This window comes from Lampetra fluviatilis, chromosome 46, assembly GCF_964198595.1.
Source record: "Lampetra fluviatilis chromosome 46, kcLamFluv1.1, whole genome shotgun sequence".
Classification (NCBI taxonomy): Eukaryota; Metazoa; Chordata; class Hyperoartia; order Petromyzontiformes; family Petromyzontidae; genus Lampetra; species Lampetra fluviatilis.
In genome coordinates this window covers 6,473,757-6,494,610 of record NC_136320.1, presented here as the reverse complement: position 1 = coordinate 6,494,610, position 20,854 = coordinate 6,473,757, and the positions used below count along the sequence as shown (strand labels likewise).

General features: G+C 47.0%; 1 protein-coding gene across 1 annotated transcript in view; it reads left to right on the top strand.

The window, feature by feature from the left end:
- Window positions 1-606: 606 nt before the first annotated feature.
- The window catches only part of LOC144947723 (phospholipid-transporting ATPase ABCA1-like), a 73,883-nt gene continuing 53,635 nt past the window's right edge, over window positions 607-20,854 (top strand). The window contains exons 1-5 of the mRNA XM_078877042.1: window positions 607-672; window positions 9,303-9,396; window positions 11,070-11,211; window positions 17,180-17,319; window positions 19,465-19,589. Coding sequence (XP_078733168.1) covers window positions 607-672; window positions 9,303-9,396; window positions 11,070-11,211; window positions 17,180-17,319; window positions 19,465-19,589 — 567 coding nt within the window. The remainder of the gene's footprint in view (window positions 673-9,302; window positions 9,397-11,069; window positions 11,212-17,179; window positions 17,320-19,464; window positions 19,590-20,854) is intronic.

The window sequence follows — 20,854 nt, the reverse complement described above, 5'->3', positions numbered from 1 at the left end:
TGTCACCTGCATTTATGTTTACATTTTTAGGGCCACAGTGCTGTTGAGAAATACTGAAGTGGCATTGTTCACCCTTGATCGCTCCGAGGCAGTGGTGAAAAATCCCAGATGAGCGTGATGGGTCCTCAAATTTGTTAAGATTCTTTTTGTCGTTATGTATTAATTAGGTGGGAAACTACATTGCATTACTATGCGCTAACGAGGTGAACAAACAACGCCCTGGTATCATTACGTGGAAGCGTTTCACGCACTTGTTTAATCTGCGAGCTGGCGAGGTGTTTCATCACCGGAATGCCAAATGTCTCATCAGTTCGCTTGAAGGGCATTGCAAGCGGATAGCAGCCGAGTTACGAGTAGGCGGCACGCGGATTCCACAGAACCCAATTCGGTAATAACCGGTACCAGGTGTAGTTCCTCTCCGAACCCTCCCACCCCCTCCTCCTCCTCCACCCCCCACGTCACCCCCTGCCCTCCCCACCTTGCCTACCCCCACCCACCCACCCACCCTCCCTCCGGCCAGGTAATAAAACCCTTCCGCTTACCCGACCACCTTGGGTCAGGCTCGTGACAGCTGAGCGTTGCTCCGAGACGAAGGGGCTGGAGGCGATGGGAGGCCGCACGCAGCTCTATCTGCTGCTGTGGAAGAATTTCGCCCTTCGCAAACGCCAGAAGGTACGCGTCGTTCGCTGCTGCGGTTACGCACGCGGTAGCCACCTGCTGCTGCTGTTGCTGCTGCTGTTGCTGCTGCTGCTTGCTGTCCAGCCACTCCAACGTGGCCTCGTGTGTAACGATGGTCCCGTGTGTGGGACCGGCAAAACGTATATGAGCGGCTCTTTGGCGATCCCATCCCACCCCCCCCCCCTTTCGGCTCTTTGGCAGCCGTTGTTTTTGTTGTTGTTGTTGTTGTTTAAACTGAAATCTCAAAACATAATTTGAACGGAAAAAGCAATTGATTTTATATATGGCAGGCAAAGGGTTCGCGACGGAATGATGTATCGGTGACGATCAGCTGTACAGTATTGTCTGAAAGAATAGCTACATGAGGGACACATCAACTGACAGAGACGCACTTCATTCCATCGCCTATTTCCAGTCGCAAGGTGTGTTGTCACCTGCTCGCTGTGTCTGTGTACAAGCGGCTCTCCGCGTGTGATGCGGTATCTGCTGCTTCTTCTCCTCCTTGGAAGGTTTCCCCTATCCCCCGAAGTGCAGAGTGCAATCCGCGGAACAATTCCGATGTTGGTTCCGATCGAGGTAGCGGAGCTTAAGTCGTAGCCATGTTTTCTAAAGGTTTAACAAGCCAGGGACAATATTACTGCTAATAAAGGCTTTATGGGTTAAGGTCGCCGCAGTATCCATCTGTCGTTAACTCACCACCACCCGACACAGCCAATAAGTAAGCTTTATCACGTAAACGAAACGTGCCAAATAGTTGCTACTGCAACACACTGTTGTGTTTCCGTAAGGCTCGTAACAGCAGTGAGTGGCTTGATAGCCCGACTCATTCTGTGATGGTTATCACAGAAGTCACGATTATCGGACACATCAAAGGCATTAGAACCAACTGCAGTTCTAGCCGCCCCGAGTGATGTTGACAATTGATACAGTGTAGGGGCTTGTGGATTATTGTCATAAAACATACAAAGCTCAGTGGGTGAGGGTGGGTGGGTGGGGGGTGCCTTGTCACGCTGTCATTCTTTAACAAACTCTAAACAAATGCGAGACGTGACGGAGGATGAGTGTGCCGAGATGACGCCACATTTGCCGATGTCCGTCTCGCGTCCTGCTGTGTGCATCTGACAAAACGGCCGAAAGAAAGCCCCCATCACTGCGTGTTGGATGTGCCAACATTTTCTTGACTTGACTACAAAAATATAGAGGAGGGGGGGTGTGTGTTTAAGGGTGGCTACAACTCCCTAACCCTCCCTTCCCAACAGGGCTGATATTGCCCCTTTGATCCCCTTATTACCGGCGCTAATTGTGTCAGTATCCTCCCTCCTCTCTATGAGTCTTGGCCTAGTTGACGTTTGCCTGTGGAATATTCAGCGCGGCGCTGGCCTCTGTATTTCACGTGGTCATTCTCCGAGTGTGTGTGCGTGCGTGTACGTGGGAACTTCTTTCGCACCGTACGTCGCCAACCCGCGCTGCATCGGAGGTGCGGGAAAGTGCGGGCGACTATTATCGCGGTGGACGATCAATTGGTCGCCCACTCTTTTGTCAGCGGAACGCTGAAATATGTATTCTTAGGTTTTTTCGGTAAAGTCACGTAGGTAAAAATGTAAAATTAATAAAAGTAAAATAAAAATTAAATAAAAATCACACAAGCCTCCGAAACGTCGTGATTTTTATTTTATTTTTATTTAACTTTTATTAATTTAAATTTTTTACCTACGTGACTTTACCGAAAAAACCTAAGAATATGAATCCTTGCAGTCACGAAAGCTTCAAATCTACGCTCAAATATGACCGGGCGACGGAGGACAGTTCTGTAGGCGCTGGAAATCCCGTCCCGTGAGATCACGGCCACGCATTTGGGGAAACCTCAACGCTCCCCAATTTCAGATTCGGAATTTTTATTTTATTTAGATCGCAGCAGGGGGGGGGGGTCCGATTAGCTGTGAAGCTCTTTTCGTTCACAGATGTCTAGTAGGTGGACACGGGCGTCACGAGGTCATTTCTCACGGCATTGAAGTTAGCACGTGGGAGCGCACCCCCCCCCTCTCACCCAGTGTTCGTGAGAAAAGTTGACATTCCGCATGTCAGTGGCATTGTTGAAAGTGCGCGTGTGTGTTTTTAAAGCCACGAGTGTGGTGAATCTAGCACACCTGATGTTGTATGCGCGTGCCTTTCCTGTGTTGTTTCCGTGCGTGCGCTCTTAATAATAATTTGACTTACTCTTTGGTTTGTTCGGTAAAGTCACGTAGGTGAAAACAAAATAAAATTAAAATAAAACAATTAAATGAATTACTGTAGCGTACAGCAATTTTGCTGGAGCAGTCACACCTGATGACTGATGCGTGTGTTGCTTCCGAAACGTCGTGATTTAATTTAGTTTTATTTTTAGTTTATTTTATTTTGTTTTCACCTACGTGACTTTACCTAAAAAACCAAAGAGGATGGATCCTTGCAGTCACGAAAACTTCAAATCTAGAAATAATTTGACACTTTTAAAGCGCCTTTCACCCAACATCTGGCTTTTCAATGATTTGATAATAGCTAAATTTGTTTCATTTTTTAAAATTATCTTAGCTCACCAGGCTACTTGGGGGTGAGTAAGTAGGCACCTGCCCAGCTGATGGATTTACCGGTTTTGTGACACATTGCTCCCTAACCAACGCGCAACCGCTCCACCGGCTCCCCGCAATGAATTGATAATACATAACAATTGTGACCACCGTATCGATATAATTAAAATCACAGTTACCTCCACCGATATGTGAAAAGAAGGATAACTCTGTCGCCGTGACTGTACATGGAGATCGGAGTGGCCGATGGTACGTAGCTCTGTGTGTGCACAGACCTCCAGGCACTCACTGCTCTCTCTCTCTCTGCTCCCCGTCTCGTTATTAAAACGTTAAAGGTGCAGCCCTGCAATCCGCTTGCTCACACCACTGCTGGCGGAGGGGCTTCCACTCGAGAGGAGTCCTGTTGGGGGTGCGGGGGGGGTAATTGGTCTATGGGGCCGTCCATAAATGACGTCACGCACCTAGGGGGGGGGGGGTCAGACATTTGTGACGATGTGTGACGAGGGATGGAGGGGGGGGGGAGTAATGTGACGTCACATCAAAATGCGCAACTTTAAATAAATATAGACAACACATTCTACTTAATTAAATACACTTTTTTAATAAATGTTTTCTCCTACAACATCAGAGTGCAGCGCCACATTAAATACGCACTACAATGACAATAGTTTAAAGCGATTTGAAGCATTCTTAATTTTGGAGCTTTCGTGATTGCAGGAATTATTCTTTGGTTCTTTCGGTTAAGTCACGTCTAAAGATATGTGTCCTCTCTCTGTGTGTCCTTGTGATGTCTGTCTGCTTGTATGTCTGTCTATAGTTTTCTAGTTAGATTTTTGTTGCTATTTCTTTTATGCCTGATGATGATTGCTTGTGTTGCAATCGAAACGTCGTAATATGCTATTATTTAATTTATTATTTTATCTTTAGACGTGACTTTACCGAAAGAACCAAAGAACGATTTGGAGCATGTTTTTTATTTGGGGGGGGGGGGGGGGGGGCAGAGCTTTGTGACGTCATATTTGAGGGGGGGTCTGACTTTTTGTGACGCCGTGTGACGAAGGGAGGGGGGGGGTCTAAAATCGTCCAAAATTGCGTGACGTCATTTATGGACGGCCCCTTTGCTTCCTTGAAAGAGGTACCCACAATTTATCCCAACGCACGCGGCTCGCCAATCATCGACGAACTGCGGTGACCCCGTTTGATCCTCTTCCATCATGGTTACATGGTACAATGTTTCTTGTGCTTTTAGTTTGTTGCCCTGCCCCCCCGCGCGCCTGTGATAGGCGCTCTTGGCTACGTACGGCGCGAAAGAAGTTCAACGTACAAAACAATGCCAATCTGGGTCCTTGTCCCCCGTGGTAATGACGATAATAATTGTGGTGTTGATGATTACACTGGTCAACAAAAAAAACTTTTTTTTCTGGCCTGGACTTTTGCAGCTGTTTTAGACTAATTTCAGGGTGCTGATTCCAAATCGGATCTCAGATTTGCTTTCTCACATCTCATTTTTATGCTATCGGCATACCCCATTTTCATTAATTTTACCCGAAATTAACTCTGTCACTTATGATTGCAAGCTGTTGCGAGTCAGTGACTGCTTTAGTGTTAAAATATGGTGCTGTATTTTTAGGATAGAGTGTTTATAATATAATTTTATGTAAATATCCACATTTATTGAATATTTTTTTTCTGCAGTTTTTATTGAAAATGCAATATTTGATATCTCAAAAACCTGATGTGATAGACAAAAACTGATGCCAGATTTGGAATCAGCACCCCAAAATTACCTTACAACCGTTGGAATACCTTATGCCAGAAAAAAGTGTGTTGACCAGTGTTATTTACTTGCTAAAATACGTGGATATTCGGCCTCCCGTGGGATTGACCTGGGCTCCAGCAACTGAACCCTTGGATACAAACACCACCGCTCTGGTAACTGTCAGAGGGGGGTGGTGGGGAGGGGTCGACATCTCGCAAAGAGCGCGTTCAGTTCTCCACAGCCGACGTGAGACCGCGTATCGGAAGTAACACGTCCAGTCAGAGTTCCATTAACACGACGGGCGTGATGTAATGGTTAGCACCGCGGTGGTGAGATGTTAACTTCCTCGCCTGATTTGCAGGATGGTGGTGTGGGTTCGAACCCAAGCCTGACGCCTGCTGCTCTATATTTGTGGTTTGCGGTGACTCTCTCGCCGTGGAGTTTTCTCCGGATGCTCCCCCGGGTTTTTTTATTTCAACATTTTAGAATCGTATTTGGCTGCTATCAGGGGCGGTTTCTTCATTAGGGCGATTGGGCGACGCACCACCAATGTCATTCAACCACAGAGTCACGCTAGCCGTCACTGTCAGCCTCTGGATATAGTCCAATCAGCGTCATGTCACGTTCTGTGGAGTACCGCCTCTTTTTGGGCGATTTCACTACGGCTGAGAATCGCCCCGAGTGGTCCCATAGACTTACATTCAAAGATGTTTTTTTTCGAACGGGGGGCGCTGCAATGCATTCTCTATGGCTTCCGGGAGGGCTCGCACTAACGTGCTTACGTCATCATACGTAAGCACGTTTCATCCAACAATATAATTTGTCGCCACCTAGTGGAATCTTTAATAAAAGAAACGAGTGGATTGTATTAATAGTGAGTATATAAACAAACAAGATGTATTGTAAGAGTCACTTTATTTTTCATTAATATTAAAGAAGTGAAGTTGCCTTTACATGCTTAAGCTGTTAATTTATTCATTGCATGGGTGGACCTTATCCTTATCAATCATCCAGACATTTGCCCCCCCTGAGAGATTTTGCAGGAGCCGCCACTGGCTGCTATGCGTTTACATACGATCAGCCACTTTGTTGAGCTATCGTTTGTGGCCAGATCGCTTTGGAAAAAAGAGTTATTTAGCTCCGTGCGCCTTAATTTACCCGGTAAAATAAAATAAAAAGTTGAATAGTTTTATAATCGATTTAAAAACACTACCCATGGTTATCCAATTGAAACAATAGTGAAGTTGATGAAATCAATCCGTCCTTCCCAGCAGTATATACGTAATTAACATCGGCGGAGTTTGACTTTTATACAGGGTGCTTAAAAAAATTATTAACACTTATACGGGACTATCGTTTTTAATGGCCGAGTGGATAATAAACTGTAACATGATAAAAAATGTATGTTAATGGCTTCAAAAAGTCAGAGTCTACACTTGTTCGCCATCATTGTCAACGCGTGCCTGGAATCTTCTCCAGGTGGTCTCCAGAGCTCGGAGGCCACATTTCTCGTGTTGTTGTTGCAAATTCTCACAAGTGTTAACGTTTTTTTGAAGCGCCCTGTATCTGGGAGGGGCAGGGGTTTGCTTCGCCCCTCCACATTAGGAATAGCGAGTGCACATCATTTATTTTGTAAATCTTCATTGTAAACCAGAGGTCGCAAACGGGTTTTGATTCCTTACCCGGCCGCACCAGGGTCGCAAATGGGTACCCGTACCCGGCCGGGTACGGGTATCCTTACCCTACCCGTACCCGTACCCTACCCGAAATGAGTGACAAACGGCTACTCGCCAGTGACTCACGGCCTACCCGTACCCGGCCGCACCAGGGTCGCAAACGGCTACCCGTACCCGGCCGGGTACGGCTAGCCGGGTATCGGGTAGGGTACGGGTATCGGGTACCCGGTTGCGACCTCTGCTGTAAACTACTGAAAATAAATTAATAACGGTGTCCACTTTGCAAACTCCGCCCGTGTTAATTGAGTACAACCGCAGATGGTCAATCGGCAGGTACGCGTGTGGTGGGGTAAAGTGTGGGTACTCCCACCTGGGCTAAGAATATCGTCTCGAGGAGGGGTTCTCTCTGCAGAGCGCCTTCTAGTGGTGCCCTGAAGCCAGCAGTGGAGTGAGTCACGGCAATTGCAGGCCTGCGCCTTTAGCTTCCTTCCCTGTTGTGCAACTTACGACGAGGAACACGAGGACAGAAACGCCGTCAAATAAAACAACGACGTGTCAAGTGAGACGAGCCGGTGCGGGCAGCGTTTAGCGCAACTTCGTTTACGAACCCGGCGTCCTGAGTTCGACTTCCCGGGGCCACGGCTAACATCGGTAGTGAGAGCTTGACCGGTTTGGGCCCACCTTTGCCAATGGATACTGACCAGTGTGGTGAAGTATGGTCAAACAACCTGACCGACACAGCACGGGGTGGGGGTGGGCCTCTATAAAGCAGTGGTTTGATTCCCAAGAGCCTTTTCAGGAGGTTCTGCTTGCGTTGTACTGCATAATGAAGACGGCACCATTCGAGAGCGTACAGCATAACCGTGTGTGCTGTTCCCATGACATTGATCTACTCAACAGCCCAAATGAGCACTGTACGTCTTCTGTGCAGTCCCCTTTTGTCACTGAGGCCCTCCCCATGCGGTGCGGTTTGTGGCGGATTGTTTGACCATACTTCACCGGTCAGTGCCACGGTGGCGAAATGTTAATTAGCTCGCCTGGTACACAGGAGGTCGTGGGTTCGATCCCGACCCTGACGCCTGCTGTATATCTGGAGATTGCGTGTTCTCCCCATGGTCGCGTGGATTTTTTTTCGCCGGGTCCTCCGGTTTTTCCCCTCCGCATTTAGAATCAACACGCGTTTTAAAGATGAAATGTTTGCCATAAATGCCCACGAGATGATCGGCCACCACTTCGTTTGGAGCTATCACTCGCGATGGCCAGGTCGCTTTTGAGAAAGAGCCACATAGTTTGGTGGGCCTTACCTGGCAAAACAAAACAACAAATAAGTAATATGTATAAAAAAAACACGCTTTAGTGAAATGTACCCGACTAGTAATGGAAGAACTCCAGGAAGTGGCCCCCGAAGCTTGCCAGAACGTTGGGGACCGTGGTGATTTACAGCCAACGTCAGTTGAGCGTGGACAATGAGACCCAAGGCGAAACATAACATATAAAAAAGATAGTTTAAAATTTTTTATGATAAAATGTAGTATTGTCATCAGTATGACATAAGTATACCAAGTTTGCAGTCTATACCACATTGGGAAGTGGGTTAAAATTGAGTTACAAGATTTAAGGATACAACAACAACAGAGTGAGTTAATAGAAAGCGTGTAAAAAGATCGTTTAAAAATATATATTTTTATTTTTTATGATAGAATATAGTATTGTCATCAGTATGACATAGGTATACCAAGTTTGTGGTCGATACCACATTGGGAAGTGGGTTCAAATTGAGTTACAAGATTTGAGGATACGACAACAACGACAACAGAGTGAGTTAATAGAAAGCGTGTAAAGATACACTATGAGACCTCCTTTACCACTGGCAAAGTATAGTAATAGGTTTTTACCCTTTCAACTGGTACAAAAACTGACACCTTTATACAAGGGATCATGTTTGCAATAACCACAACACAAGCAGTCAAAATGCAAACAAAAAGAAACAACTCTGAAAATGATAATTGGTTTTTTACCCTTTTATCTGGCAACAAAACTGACACCTTTTTTTTACAAGGAGTCATGTTTGCATAGACCACAATACCTGCAGTCATAATGCAAACAAAATACATAACTATGATAATGTATGCACTGTCCTTAAAGTTGATTGGTCCACACCCGAGACAGCTTTCCTTAGAGCCTAGTCTATACATTATCAGAGTTATGTTTTTTGTTTGCATTATGACTGCAGGTATTGTGGTCTATGCAAACATGCCTCCTTGTAAAAAAAAAAGTGTCAGTTTTGTTGCCAGATAAAAGGGTTAAAAAACAATTATCAGATTTTTTACTGGCAAATGAGGTTCCAATGGTGTATACTTTGATAATGATGATATGCACTGTCCTTGAAGTTGATTGTTCCACACCTGAGACAGCTTTTCTTAGAGCCTAGCCTCCAATGTTGTGGTTATTGCAAACATGATCCCTTGTATAAAGGTGTCAGTTTTTGTACCAGTTGAAAGGGTAAAAACCTATTACGTGTAAAGATAGTCAAAAGTTTGGTTTAAAGCCCCCCCCCGGGTGGAAACGCAGGGATGGGTGGCAGTGTGACTGAGCCCGGCTGCCTGTTGCGCTGCGTTGCAGGTGCGGGTCTTCGTGGAGTTGCTGTGGCCCCTGTTCCTCTTCCTGATCCTCGTGTGGGTCCGGACAACGACGCCTCCAAGCGCCAACGGGGAATGTGAGTGCTGCCGACGATGAGCGGCGAGCGTTGTCCCACGGTTGTTTTGCCCGTGTTTGCGTTCGTAATGAAAGGTTTTTTTTAAATCCTTTATATTAAGTTCACTTGCTTGCTTGCTTGCGCGCTTACGACCGTGCAAATCTTTTGGTCGTTTTTTAACCCACTTCCCGTGATCCAATCAAGCTGACATTTTGCACACAGACTCGTTGTGCGTGACAATTAATGTTCGTGAAAATTTTTTTCCAAAATTTTCCACTTTTTAGGACAAAAATATTATATTTAATTACCAATTGCTTAATGCTGCCATGCAATCATCTGACCCATAGGTGGCAGCCATCTCAAGCCAGAGGACGAGAGGACTCTAGCCGCCACGCATATAAAGGATTTATAGTGAAAAACTTTGTTTTTATGGGTTATACTTGTTCTTCTTCTACTTCTGTTGGGGGTTAGATGGCGTAAATATAAATGTGTCGTTAAACCCGCCACCACCCGACATGGCCAATTAGTCAGATGCGTGATGTAACGTAAGAAAAAGGTGCCAATTAGTGACTACTGCAGCACAACGCTGTGTTGGGGAGTAAACGCGCAACATTTGAGAACGACGTTTCGCTGGTGATTGGAACCAGCTTCATCAGGCGAGCTCACCCAAAAACCTCTCAGGGATACATACGTAGCGCACCTCCGATTAGCACGGTCGGCTGCGTACGGCGTGAAAGAGGTTCAACACACACACGTGCGTGTAGCTGTCTTCATGAGGAGCTCTCAGCACCTCCAACACAACCGTCTTGGCCAACAAATTTTGACTTAAAACTTTCGTGACTGCAGGAATTCATATTTTTTTGGTTCTTTCGGTAAAGTCACGTAGGTAGAAAAAAAAATACAAATAAAGTGAATAAAAAACAAAAAAACACTAATGTAGACTGTAGCCTGGTTATTCAATTTGGTGAGTGTACTGACAGTCTATAATGTAGACTGTAGCCTGGTTCTTAACCTTGGTGAGTGTACTGGCAGTCTATAATGTAGACTGCAGCCTGGTTATTAAGTTTGGTGAGTGTACTGGCAGTCTATAATGTAGACTGTAGCAATGGTTACAAACGTGCCATTAAACCCGAAAACGCATCGAACAAGCGAACAGAGCAGAGTTCAAGTTCAACAAACACGCCACTCCATCCCAGGGTTCTTCGCTCATTATTCAGAGCGGTGCTACACTTTCGCCGATATAATTAATAAGACATTACCAGCGTGCGGGTCAACGCAACATTTTTAAAACCACTGGGGCTCTTATGGCAGCATTGAAATATGGTGCTTGAAACCATTGGGGCTTTGACGGCCTGCGTTGAAACGCGGCGTTCTTTTTCTGGAAGACTTTGCTGTTTATTCCTGGATTTTTCTGCTTGCGTGCAAGTCACTTTAAGCTGTTCCTTGTTCGTGTTTCTGTTTGTTGCGGTTGCACCCGAGTCAAGAGCCGCATGGCTCACAGGGTTAAATACCGAATACATGAAAATTTAAAAAAATGAAATTTGGGGGGGGGAGGGGTGTTTTCACATGTTGTGTATGTGTGGGGGGGGGGTGCCACATGCCAAGTGGTCCGCTAGGCCTTGCAGTGACCACCACCCTCGCCATCCCATCGTCACCCTCTCCGCCTGTGTTGTCCGTGTGTGGTCTGGAGCCAGGTCACTACCGTGTGCGGGCCCTGCCATCAGCGGGGCTGTTGCCATGGCTACAGGGGACAGTGTGCGAGCTGGGCACCACGTGCGTGACCAGCCACACGCCTGCCGAGGCCCCCGGGGAGGTGAACAACTACAGAGACTCGCTGTAAGAGAGGAGATTATGCATCTTCTTCCCCCTATCCTCATCCACCTCCTCCCCTGCCTGCGTCCGTGTCGTCGGCACCGTCGTTGTCACCGCCGTCATCATCGCAATCGTCGTCGTCGTCATCGTCATAAAAATCATCGTCGAAATAATCATGGCCGTCATCATCGTAATCGTTGTCATGTCGTTGTGTCGTCATCGTCATCTTCTAAATTATTATCATCGCAATCATTATCACCATCAATTTATCCGCCTCCCTGCCATGTCTGTATCATCATCATGACTGCAATCATATCATCGCAATCAATATAATTATTTACATCATCATCATGGCTGCAATCATCGCAATCAATATCATCATCATAATTATCGTCACCATCACTGCATCCACCAACACTGTGCCACGTCTATATCATCCTGTCGTGTTGTCGTTGTTGTTGTGTGTGTATTGTTGTTGTCACTTGCTGACCCGTCCCTACTGGGCATCCGCGAAGAAGAGCTTCATAGCTCATCGGATTCCTCCTGCAGTCTCAATACAGATTCTGATCGTCGTCATCGTGTGTCCCCCGTTGCCTCGTGGCTCTACACACCGTGTCCCCGCATGTCATTCCCTCCCCCACCACCGCGTCCCACCCACCACAACAAACAAACAACAACAACAACACCCGCCATTCGCCACTGAAGTGGCGGTGACGTCACCACGACGCCTGTGCCAGGCTAGGTGCACTTTGAGGCCACCACGTGAAGTGTCGAAGGCTCGCTGGCAGGAGGAGGCCACGTGACAGGCCCAGCAGGGTGCCGCGGGTTGATTACCGTGGTCGCAGTGCCACGCACACTTTGCCAAACCCTTGTCTCTATGACCCATATGAAAATAAGCCTTTTATTTGTTAATTATGGCGATGATACTTATAGGGTTTTTTTCGGTAAAGTCACGCAGGTAAAAAATAAAAATAAAAATTACTAAATATAATAATAGAAATAAAATAATAAATCACGACGTTTCGGAGGCAACACAACTTGTATTTAAGAACTTGTATCTTGGAATCTTTGCCTCACTTGATACAGTAAATCTAGCTGTGACGGTCCCACCTGATAACGGAGACTTGTGTTGCCTCCGAAACGTCGTGATTTATTATTTTATTTATTTCTATTATTACTTTTAGTAATTTTTATATTTTATTTTGTACCTACGTGACTTTACCGAAAAAACCTAACAGTATGAATCGTTGCAGTCACGAAAGCTTCAAATCTAGAATTATGGCGATGATGCCAATAATGATGGCATTAATGATACACGTGATGATTGATAATGATATTGATGATGGCGACTGATTATAAACATGATTTTTTATGACAGTAATCTTGATGACATTGATAATGAATTGCGATGGTGGCAATGGTAATGATTTTCTTTTGAAGGGAGACATCAGACAGGTTATCATTGTATGCTGAGTGGACCTAGAGGAGAGCCCACCCCGGGAACATGAACTGTGTGTGGTTAGCCGTGTCGAGCGACGCTAAGTTTATTTATTTTAACCAGGCGATGACCTGGGGTCACCAAATAGACAAAAACAAAACAAACAAAATAAAGAACAATACCCTACAGCAATAGAAGTCAGAGCAAAAACAACTTCGTCACGTGAGGACTGAGTGGTTGACTTTGTGATTGACTCTGTGGTTGACTGTGATTGGTTCTGTGGTTGACTGTGTGATTGGATCTGTGGTTGACTTTGTGATTGACTCTGTGGTTGACTGTGTGGTTGGATCTGTGGTTGACTGTGTGATTGGATCTGTGGTTGACTTTGTGATTGACTCTGTGGTTGACTGTGTGGTTGGATCTGTGGTTGACTGTGTGGTTGGATCTGTGGTTGACTGTGTGATTGGATCTATGGTTGACTGTGTGGTTGGATCTGTGGTTGACTGTGTGATTGGATGTGTGGTTGACTGTGTGATTGACTCTGTGGTTGACTGTGTGATTGGATCTGTGGTTGACTGTGTGGTTGGATCTGTGGTTGACTGTGTGATTGACTCTGTGGTTGACTGTGATTGGATCTGTGGTTGACTGTGTGATTGGATCTGTGGTTGACTGTGTGATTGACTCTGTGGTTGACTGTGTGATTGACTCTGTGGTTGACTGTGTGATTGGATCTGTGGTTGACTGTGTGATTGACTCTGTGGTTGACTGTGTGATTGACTCTGTGGTTGACTGTGTGATTGGTTCTGTGGTTGACTGTGTGATTGGATCTGTGGTTGACTGTGTGATTGGATCTGTGGTTGACTGTGTGATTGGATCTGTGGTTGACTGTGTGATTGGATCTGTGGTTGACTGTGTGATTGGATCTGTGGTTGACTGTGTGATTGGATCTGTGGTTGACTGTGTGATTGGATCTGTGGTTGACTGTGTGATTGGATCTGTAGTTGACTGTGTGATTGGATCTGTGGTTGACTGTGTGGTTGGATCTGTGGTTGACTGTGTGATTGGATCTGTGGTTGACTGTGTGGTTGGATGTGTGGTTGACTGTGTGGTTGGATCTGTGGTTGACTGTGTGATTGGATGTGTGGTTGACTGTGTGATTGGATGTGTGGTTGGATCTGTGGTTGACTGTGTGATTGGATCTGTGGTTGACTGTGTGGTTGGATCTGTGGTTGACTGTGTGATTGGATCTGTGGTTGACTGTGTGATTCGATGTGTGGTTGACTGTGTGATTGGTTCTGTGGTTGACTGTGTGATTGGATCTGTGGTTGACTGTGTGGTTGGATCTGTGGTTGACTGTGTGATTGGATCTGTGGTTGACTGTGTGATTGACTCTGGTTGACTGTGTGATTGGATCTGTGGTTGACTGTGTGGTTGGATCTGTGGTTGACTGTGTGATTGGATCTGTGGTTGACTGTGTGATTGGATCTGTGGTTGACTGTGTGATTGGTTCTGTGGTTGACTGTGTGATTGGATATGTGGTTGACTGTGTGATTGGATCTGTGGTTGACTGTGTGATTGGATCTGTAGTTGACTGTGTGATTGGATCTGTGGTTGACTGTGTGGTTGGATCTGTGGTTGACTGTGTGATTGGATCTGTGGTTGACTGTGTGGTTGGATGTGTGGTTGACTGTGTGGTTGGATCTGTGGTTGACTGTGTGATTGGATGTGTGGTTGACTGTGTGATTGGATGTGTGGTTGGATCTGTGGTTGACTGTGTGATTGGATCTGTGGTTGACTGTGTGGTTGGATCTGTGGTTGACTGTGTGATTGACTCTGTGGTTGACTGTGTGATTGGATCTGTGGTTGACTGTGTGGTTGGATCTGTGGTTGACTGTGTGATTGGATCTGTGGTTGACTGTGTGATTGACTCTGTGGTTGACTGTGTGATTGGATCTGTGGTTGACTGTGTGGTTGGATCTGTGGTTGACTGTGTGATTGGATCTGTGGTTGACTGTGTGATTGGATCTGTGGTTGACTGTGTGATTGGTTCTGTGGTTGACTGTGTGATTGGATATGTGGTTGACTGTGTGATTGGATCTGTGGTTGACTGTGTGATTGGATCTGTGGTTGACTGTGTGATTGGTTCTGTGGTTGACTGTGTGATTGGTTCTGTGGTTGACTGTGTGATTGGATCTGTGGTTGACTGTGTGATTGACTCTGTGGTTGACTGTGTGATTGGTTCTGTGGTTGACTGTGTGATTGAATCTGTGGTTGACTGTGTGATTGACTCTGTGGTTGACTGTGTGATTGGTTCTGTGGTTGACTGTGTGATTGGATCTGTGGTTGACTGTGTGATTGACTCTGTGGTTGACTGTGTGATTGTATCTGTGGTTGACTGTGTGATTGACTCTGTGGTTGACTGTGTGATTGGATCTGTGGTTGACTGTGTGATTGAATCTGTGGTTGACTGTGTGATTGGATCTGTGGTTGACTGTGTGATTGGATCTGTGGTTGACTGTGTGATTGGATCTGTGGTTGACTGTGTGATTGGATCTGTGGTTGACTGTGTGATTGACTCTGTGGTTGACTGTGTGATTGGTTCTGTGGTTGACTGTGTGATTGGATATGTGGTTGACTGTGTGATTGGTTCTGTGGTTGACTGTGTGATTGGTTCTGTGGTTGACTGTGTGATTGGATCTGTGGTTGACTGTGTGATTGGATATGTGGTTGACTGTGTGATTGGTTCTGTGGTTGACTGTGTGATTGGATCTGTGGTTGACTGTGTGATTGGATCTGTGGTTGACTGTGTGATTGGTTCTGTGGTTGACTGTGTGATTGGATCTGTGGTTGACTGTGTGATTGACTCTGTGGTTGACTGTGTGATTGGTTCTGTGGTTGACTGTGTGATTGGATCTGTGGTTGACTGTGTGATTGGATCTGTGGTTGACTGTGTGATTGGTTCTGTGGTTGACTGTGTGATTGGTTCTGTGGTTGACTGTGTGATTGGATATGTGGTTGACTGTGTGATTGGTTCTGTGGTTGACTGTGTGATTGGATCTGTGGTTGACTGTGTGATTGGATATGTGGTTGACTGTGTGATTGGATCTGTGGTTGACTGTGTGATTGACTCTGTGGTTGACTGCGTGATTGACTCTGTGGTTGACTGCGTGATTGGATCTGTGGTTGACTGTGTGATTGGTTCTGTGGTTGACTGTGTGATTGACTCTGTGATTGACTGCGTGATTGACTCTGTGGTTGACTGTGTGATTGGATCTGTGGTTGACTGCGTGATTGACTCTGTGGTTGACTGCGTGATTGGATCTGTGGTTGACTGCGTGATTGACTCTGTGGTTGACTGCGTGATTGGATCTGTGGTTGACTGCGTGATTGGTTCTGTGGTTGACTGTGTGATTGACTCTGTGGTTGACTGTGTGATTGACTCTGTGGTTGACTGTGTGATTGACTCTGTGGTTGACTGTGTGATTGACTCTGTGGTTAACTGCGTGATTGACTCTGGATCTGTGGTTGACTGTGTGATTGGATCTGTGGTTGACTGTGTGATTGGATCTGTGGTTGACTGTGTGATTGACTCTGTGGTTGACTGTGTGATTGACTCTGTGGTTGACTGTGTGATTGGATCTGTGGTTGACTGTGTGACTGGATCTGTGGTTGACTGTGTGATTGACTCTGTGGTTGACTGTGTGATTGGATCTGTGGTTGACTGTGTGATTGGATCTGTGGTTGACTGTGTGATTGGATATGTGGTTGACTGTGTGATTGGTTCTGTGGTTGACTGTGTGATTGGATCTGTGGTTGACTGTGTGATTGGATCTGTGGTTGACTGTGTGATTGGTTCTGTGGTTGACTGTGTGATTGACTCTGTGGTTGACTGTGTGATTGACTCTGTGGTTGACTGTGTGATTGACTCTGTGGTTGACTGCGTGATTGACTCTGTGGTTGACTGTGTGATTGGATCTGTGGTTGACTGTGTGATTGGATCTGTGGTTGACTGTGTGATTGGATCTGTGGTTGACTGTGTGATTGACTCTGTGGTTGACTGTGTGATTGAATCTGTGGTTGACTCTGTGGTTGACTGCGTGATTGACTCTGTGGTTGACTGTGTGATTGGATCTGTGGTTGACTGTGTGATTGGATCTGTGGTTGACTGTGTGATTGGATCTGTGGTTGACTGTGTGATTGACTCTGTGGTTGACTGTGTGATTGAATCTGTGGTTGACTCTGTGGTTGACTGCGTGATTGACTCTGTGGTTGACTGTGTGATTGGATGTGTGGTTGACTGTGTGATTGGTTCTGTGGGTGACTGTGTGATTGGATGTGTGGTTGACTGTGTGATTGGATCTGTGGTTGACTGTGATTGACTCTGTGGTTGACTGTGTGATTGAATCTGTGGTTGACTGTGTGATTGGATCTGTGGTTGACTGTGATTGACTCTGTGGTTGACTGTGTGATTGACTCTGTGGTTGACTGTGTGATTGGATCTGTGGTTGACTGTAATTGACTCTGTGGTTGACTGTGTGGTTTGCATGCTGCTAGGCTGTCCCGGGTGCTGGTGGACACGCAGGGCTTGCTGATGAACGACTCATTCTGGCGCAGCCTTGAGACCGTGTGGGTGAGCAGAACATCAGCCATGGGGCTCGCCAACGTCATCCTGACCGACCCAAGGGCTTGGACCGGTGGGTGGACGCACACACGCGTGTGCGTGAGGATGTACGGTGCAGCGTTGGAGGCAGACGCCCTCCAGCAGAGGGGCAATGCTCACAATGAGCGGAGCGCCGTGCCGCTAAAACACAGCAATTTGGCATAGTAGGGGGCACAGATGGTGCGTCGGTTAGTCATCTCAGTCGGTCAAGCCAGAGCACTTGGGTCTGTCCCGTGACCTCTTGACAGCGAGCGTTCTACATTTCACATGACCATAAAGTGCACCTGGCCTGGCACAAGCGCCATGGTGACGTCACCGCCACTTAGTGGCGAATGGCGCTTGTTGTTGTTGATGCTCCAGTGGGGAGCGGTAGTGCAACAGTTAGCACGCCGCACTTCAAACCCAGCGACCCGAGTTCGATACCCGCTCACCATCATCACCAGTGATGATTATCTGAACCGGTCCTGGGTCTCTCCTAGGTCAACTCTGCCTCAAATGAGAACCTGGTGCGATGTGTAAAAATAATTTCACCGTGTGTGCCGTGCTGGCCTCCATAGGTGCTCGTGAACAGCACTTGCCCCTCTTCTTAGGTTTTTTCGGTAAAGTCACGTAGAAAGTAAAATAAAATAAAAACAAAAATCACGACGTTTCGGAGGCAACACAAGTCTCCGTCATCAGGTGGGACCGTACAGCTAATCTGGCTGTGACGGTCCCACCTGATGACGGAGACTTGTGTTGCCTCCGAAACGTCGTGATTTTTGTTTTTATTTTATTTTACTTTCTACGTGACTTTACCGAAAAAACCTAAGAAGATGATTCCTTGCAGTCACGAAAGCTTCAAATCTAGCACTTGCCCCACCAGTCTGTCTCGGCTATGTTTTGTATGTACATGAGGCATGTCTAGATACGTGCATGGTCAAACAATCTCCATGACCAACACATGGCCAAGCCTTCATTCATTGGTGGAAGAATAGGGTGTGTGAAATGTTTTTCATATAATAATAAGAAATACAATTTTCAGCTTTTGTAAAACCATACTCGTATATGCAACGCACACAACCGCTGTAGTTTAACATTGCTAAGAAAGTCATCAGCCTGATTCCAACTTAATGTTTTCTAAAGTTCAATCAAATAAAAAAAATGTACAGCCCTTTGGCAATCCACTGCTGGATGGAGGCTTACCCATGCCATGTCATGTAATGAAGGTTTGTTTGACCATACTTCCCCACCCTGGTCAGTGCACCTCCGATTAGCATGGTTGGCTTCGTACGGTGTGAAAGAAGTTCACCGTACATGCATACGTAAAGTTGTGTGCTCAGGAGCGACTCCGACATTGTTTGCCACCGATGTTGACAGTCATGAATTCAGCGCAGTGCGCTAACCGCTGCGCCACCACTCACTCCATACACAGTCAAATCAGGCATGCAAATATCCATTGTCACTCATCGTTTGTGAATGAGATCGTGTTCCCTCTGCCCAGTTACGTCTCTCCCTCTCATGCACCCTCCGCAACCCCCACCAACTGCCACGCTCTCGGCTTCAGAATCCACAGACTTATTTCCGAACATTCAGGTTTTTATCTTTTTGTTTTGTCTCGTCAAAGGCAGTCACGCAACCTCGCTCGACGTGCTGCCGCGGAGGAACGCTGCTGGCGTGGCCTCGTTATTTTGAAACGACGCGTCACCTTCCGCTTGATGTCACATGCTCTTGTGCCGCATCACGCACCGCCACCCCCTCCCCCAGTTGAACTTTTCCTTGCCTTAACTAAATTTCCCCTTCTGGGTTCTTACGGAGTGATTTGGCACCATCATGTCAAGCCCCCCACCTTCTCTGTATTTGTGTGCGTATGTCTTGCGGAGCAGCAGTGCGGTCGTTAGCACACTGCGCGACCCGAGTTCGATCCCTGCTCGAGACCAATAACAATGGCGGAATATCTCAAATCGGTTATGCCCCCCCCCACTTCCCCCCCTGAGGTCGACTCAGCCTTAAATGAGTGCCTGGCACGGTGTTTACACATCCGCCACCGGAGAGACAAAGGCGCCCAGGCGTCGTGCCGACCGCCCACTCCCTCCGTTTGCAGTGTCATCCTCCGTCGGTGCTCGCTAACAGCACTTGCTGCGTCGGTCCGCGCGGGCTACGCGGGTGGCCTTTGACCTTGTTTTTGTTTCGTCGCCAACAGGTAACATCGTGCTACAGAATGTGCTGGTGGACAGCTCCCCGCTACAAGCCTACATGAAGCGAAACCTGTCCTTTCCGGACTGGGCCGTGTCGGACCTGATGGCCGTGCAGATCCGACCCCAACCGGTGAGAGACGGAGATAATGAGCACGCGTACAGCCCGTGACATCTTCCGTTCAGCCGCGTGTGTCCCAACAACAGCAGCAGCAGCAGCAAGCGGTGGGCTGAGCCGTTCGCACGAAGGGCTACAATTTTGGCAAACCGCCCCCGATGAGGCTGGTTGTGATTGCCAGCGACACGTCACAGTACTCAACACGCCAGCGGTTCGTGCTCAAGTAGTCACTCATTGGCACGTTTTGTCGACGTGACAAACCTTCCTGATTGGCTGTGTCGGGTGCTGGTGGGTTAATGACACATTTATATTTACGCGATCTAACTAAAAAAAAAACTTTTTTTTTTATGAAGCACTACTTTGATATTTCACCGCGGCCTAGGTGTGCGTTCGCCGTTGTGCCACTGCTGCCGCTGCTGCTGCTGTGTGCGTCTCTCCACCGTGCTTTCCAGTCATACCTCCGCGTTGCTCGGTACGGTGTCCGACGTATCGCTCCACGTGCCGGGACACGTTTCGGGTACGCTGAACTCGCTTCCTAAAATGTTCACGTTTCTACAAAACCTGGAAACGCACCGAAGAACTTGGAATCCCGGCACTGGTGCCGTGTTTTTCCAATCTGATCATTGTGAATCCCCTGAGCTACGTGCGTCCCTGATGATCGTACAGTGTGTATATATATAGGGCCATGGGCGGAGTTTGGGGGGCATGGGGGGAGGGGTGGCAACGCCTCCCCAAACTGGACACCTTCATGAATTTATTTTCAGTAGTTTACAAGTAAGCTTAAAAACAAATAAATGTTATGCACCCAGTGATTCCTAATGTGAGGGACAAAGCGAACCCTCCTCCCCCCCCCCAAATATAGAAGTAAAACACCGCCTATGTATAGGGCTCAATTTCTCCGGGTCGCTGGTAGACTGGTAGTAGGTGGCACGTGACTTGTAGCCACAGCCACAGCGAGTGGTCTCCTGGACGTGGTGTGCCGTGTGCCGAAATATATTTTCTGGGTCGCTGAACCCAGACACACGCGGCTGAGCTGAAGCCCTGATTGTGTAGTGTTGTGTCCACGGTTGGTTCAGGTGAGCATTTTCCTGCTTTCGGGGAAATTGAAATCTCTTCTTTTACGTGTTTTTTTTCGATGTTTCGAATTTTTTTACTTTTAAATACGTGTTTCAGTTGCGACGTCAGCGTCGTGCAGTGAGGCAGCGTGAGTTCTGTTCGCAACTCTTACGGTGAGCAGTGTACCACGGCCTCTCAGATAATGCTCATTCAGACGCTGTCTT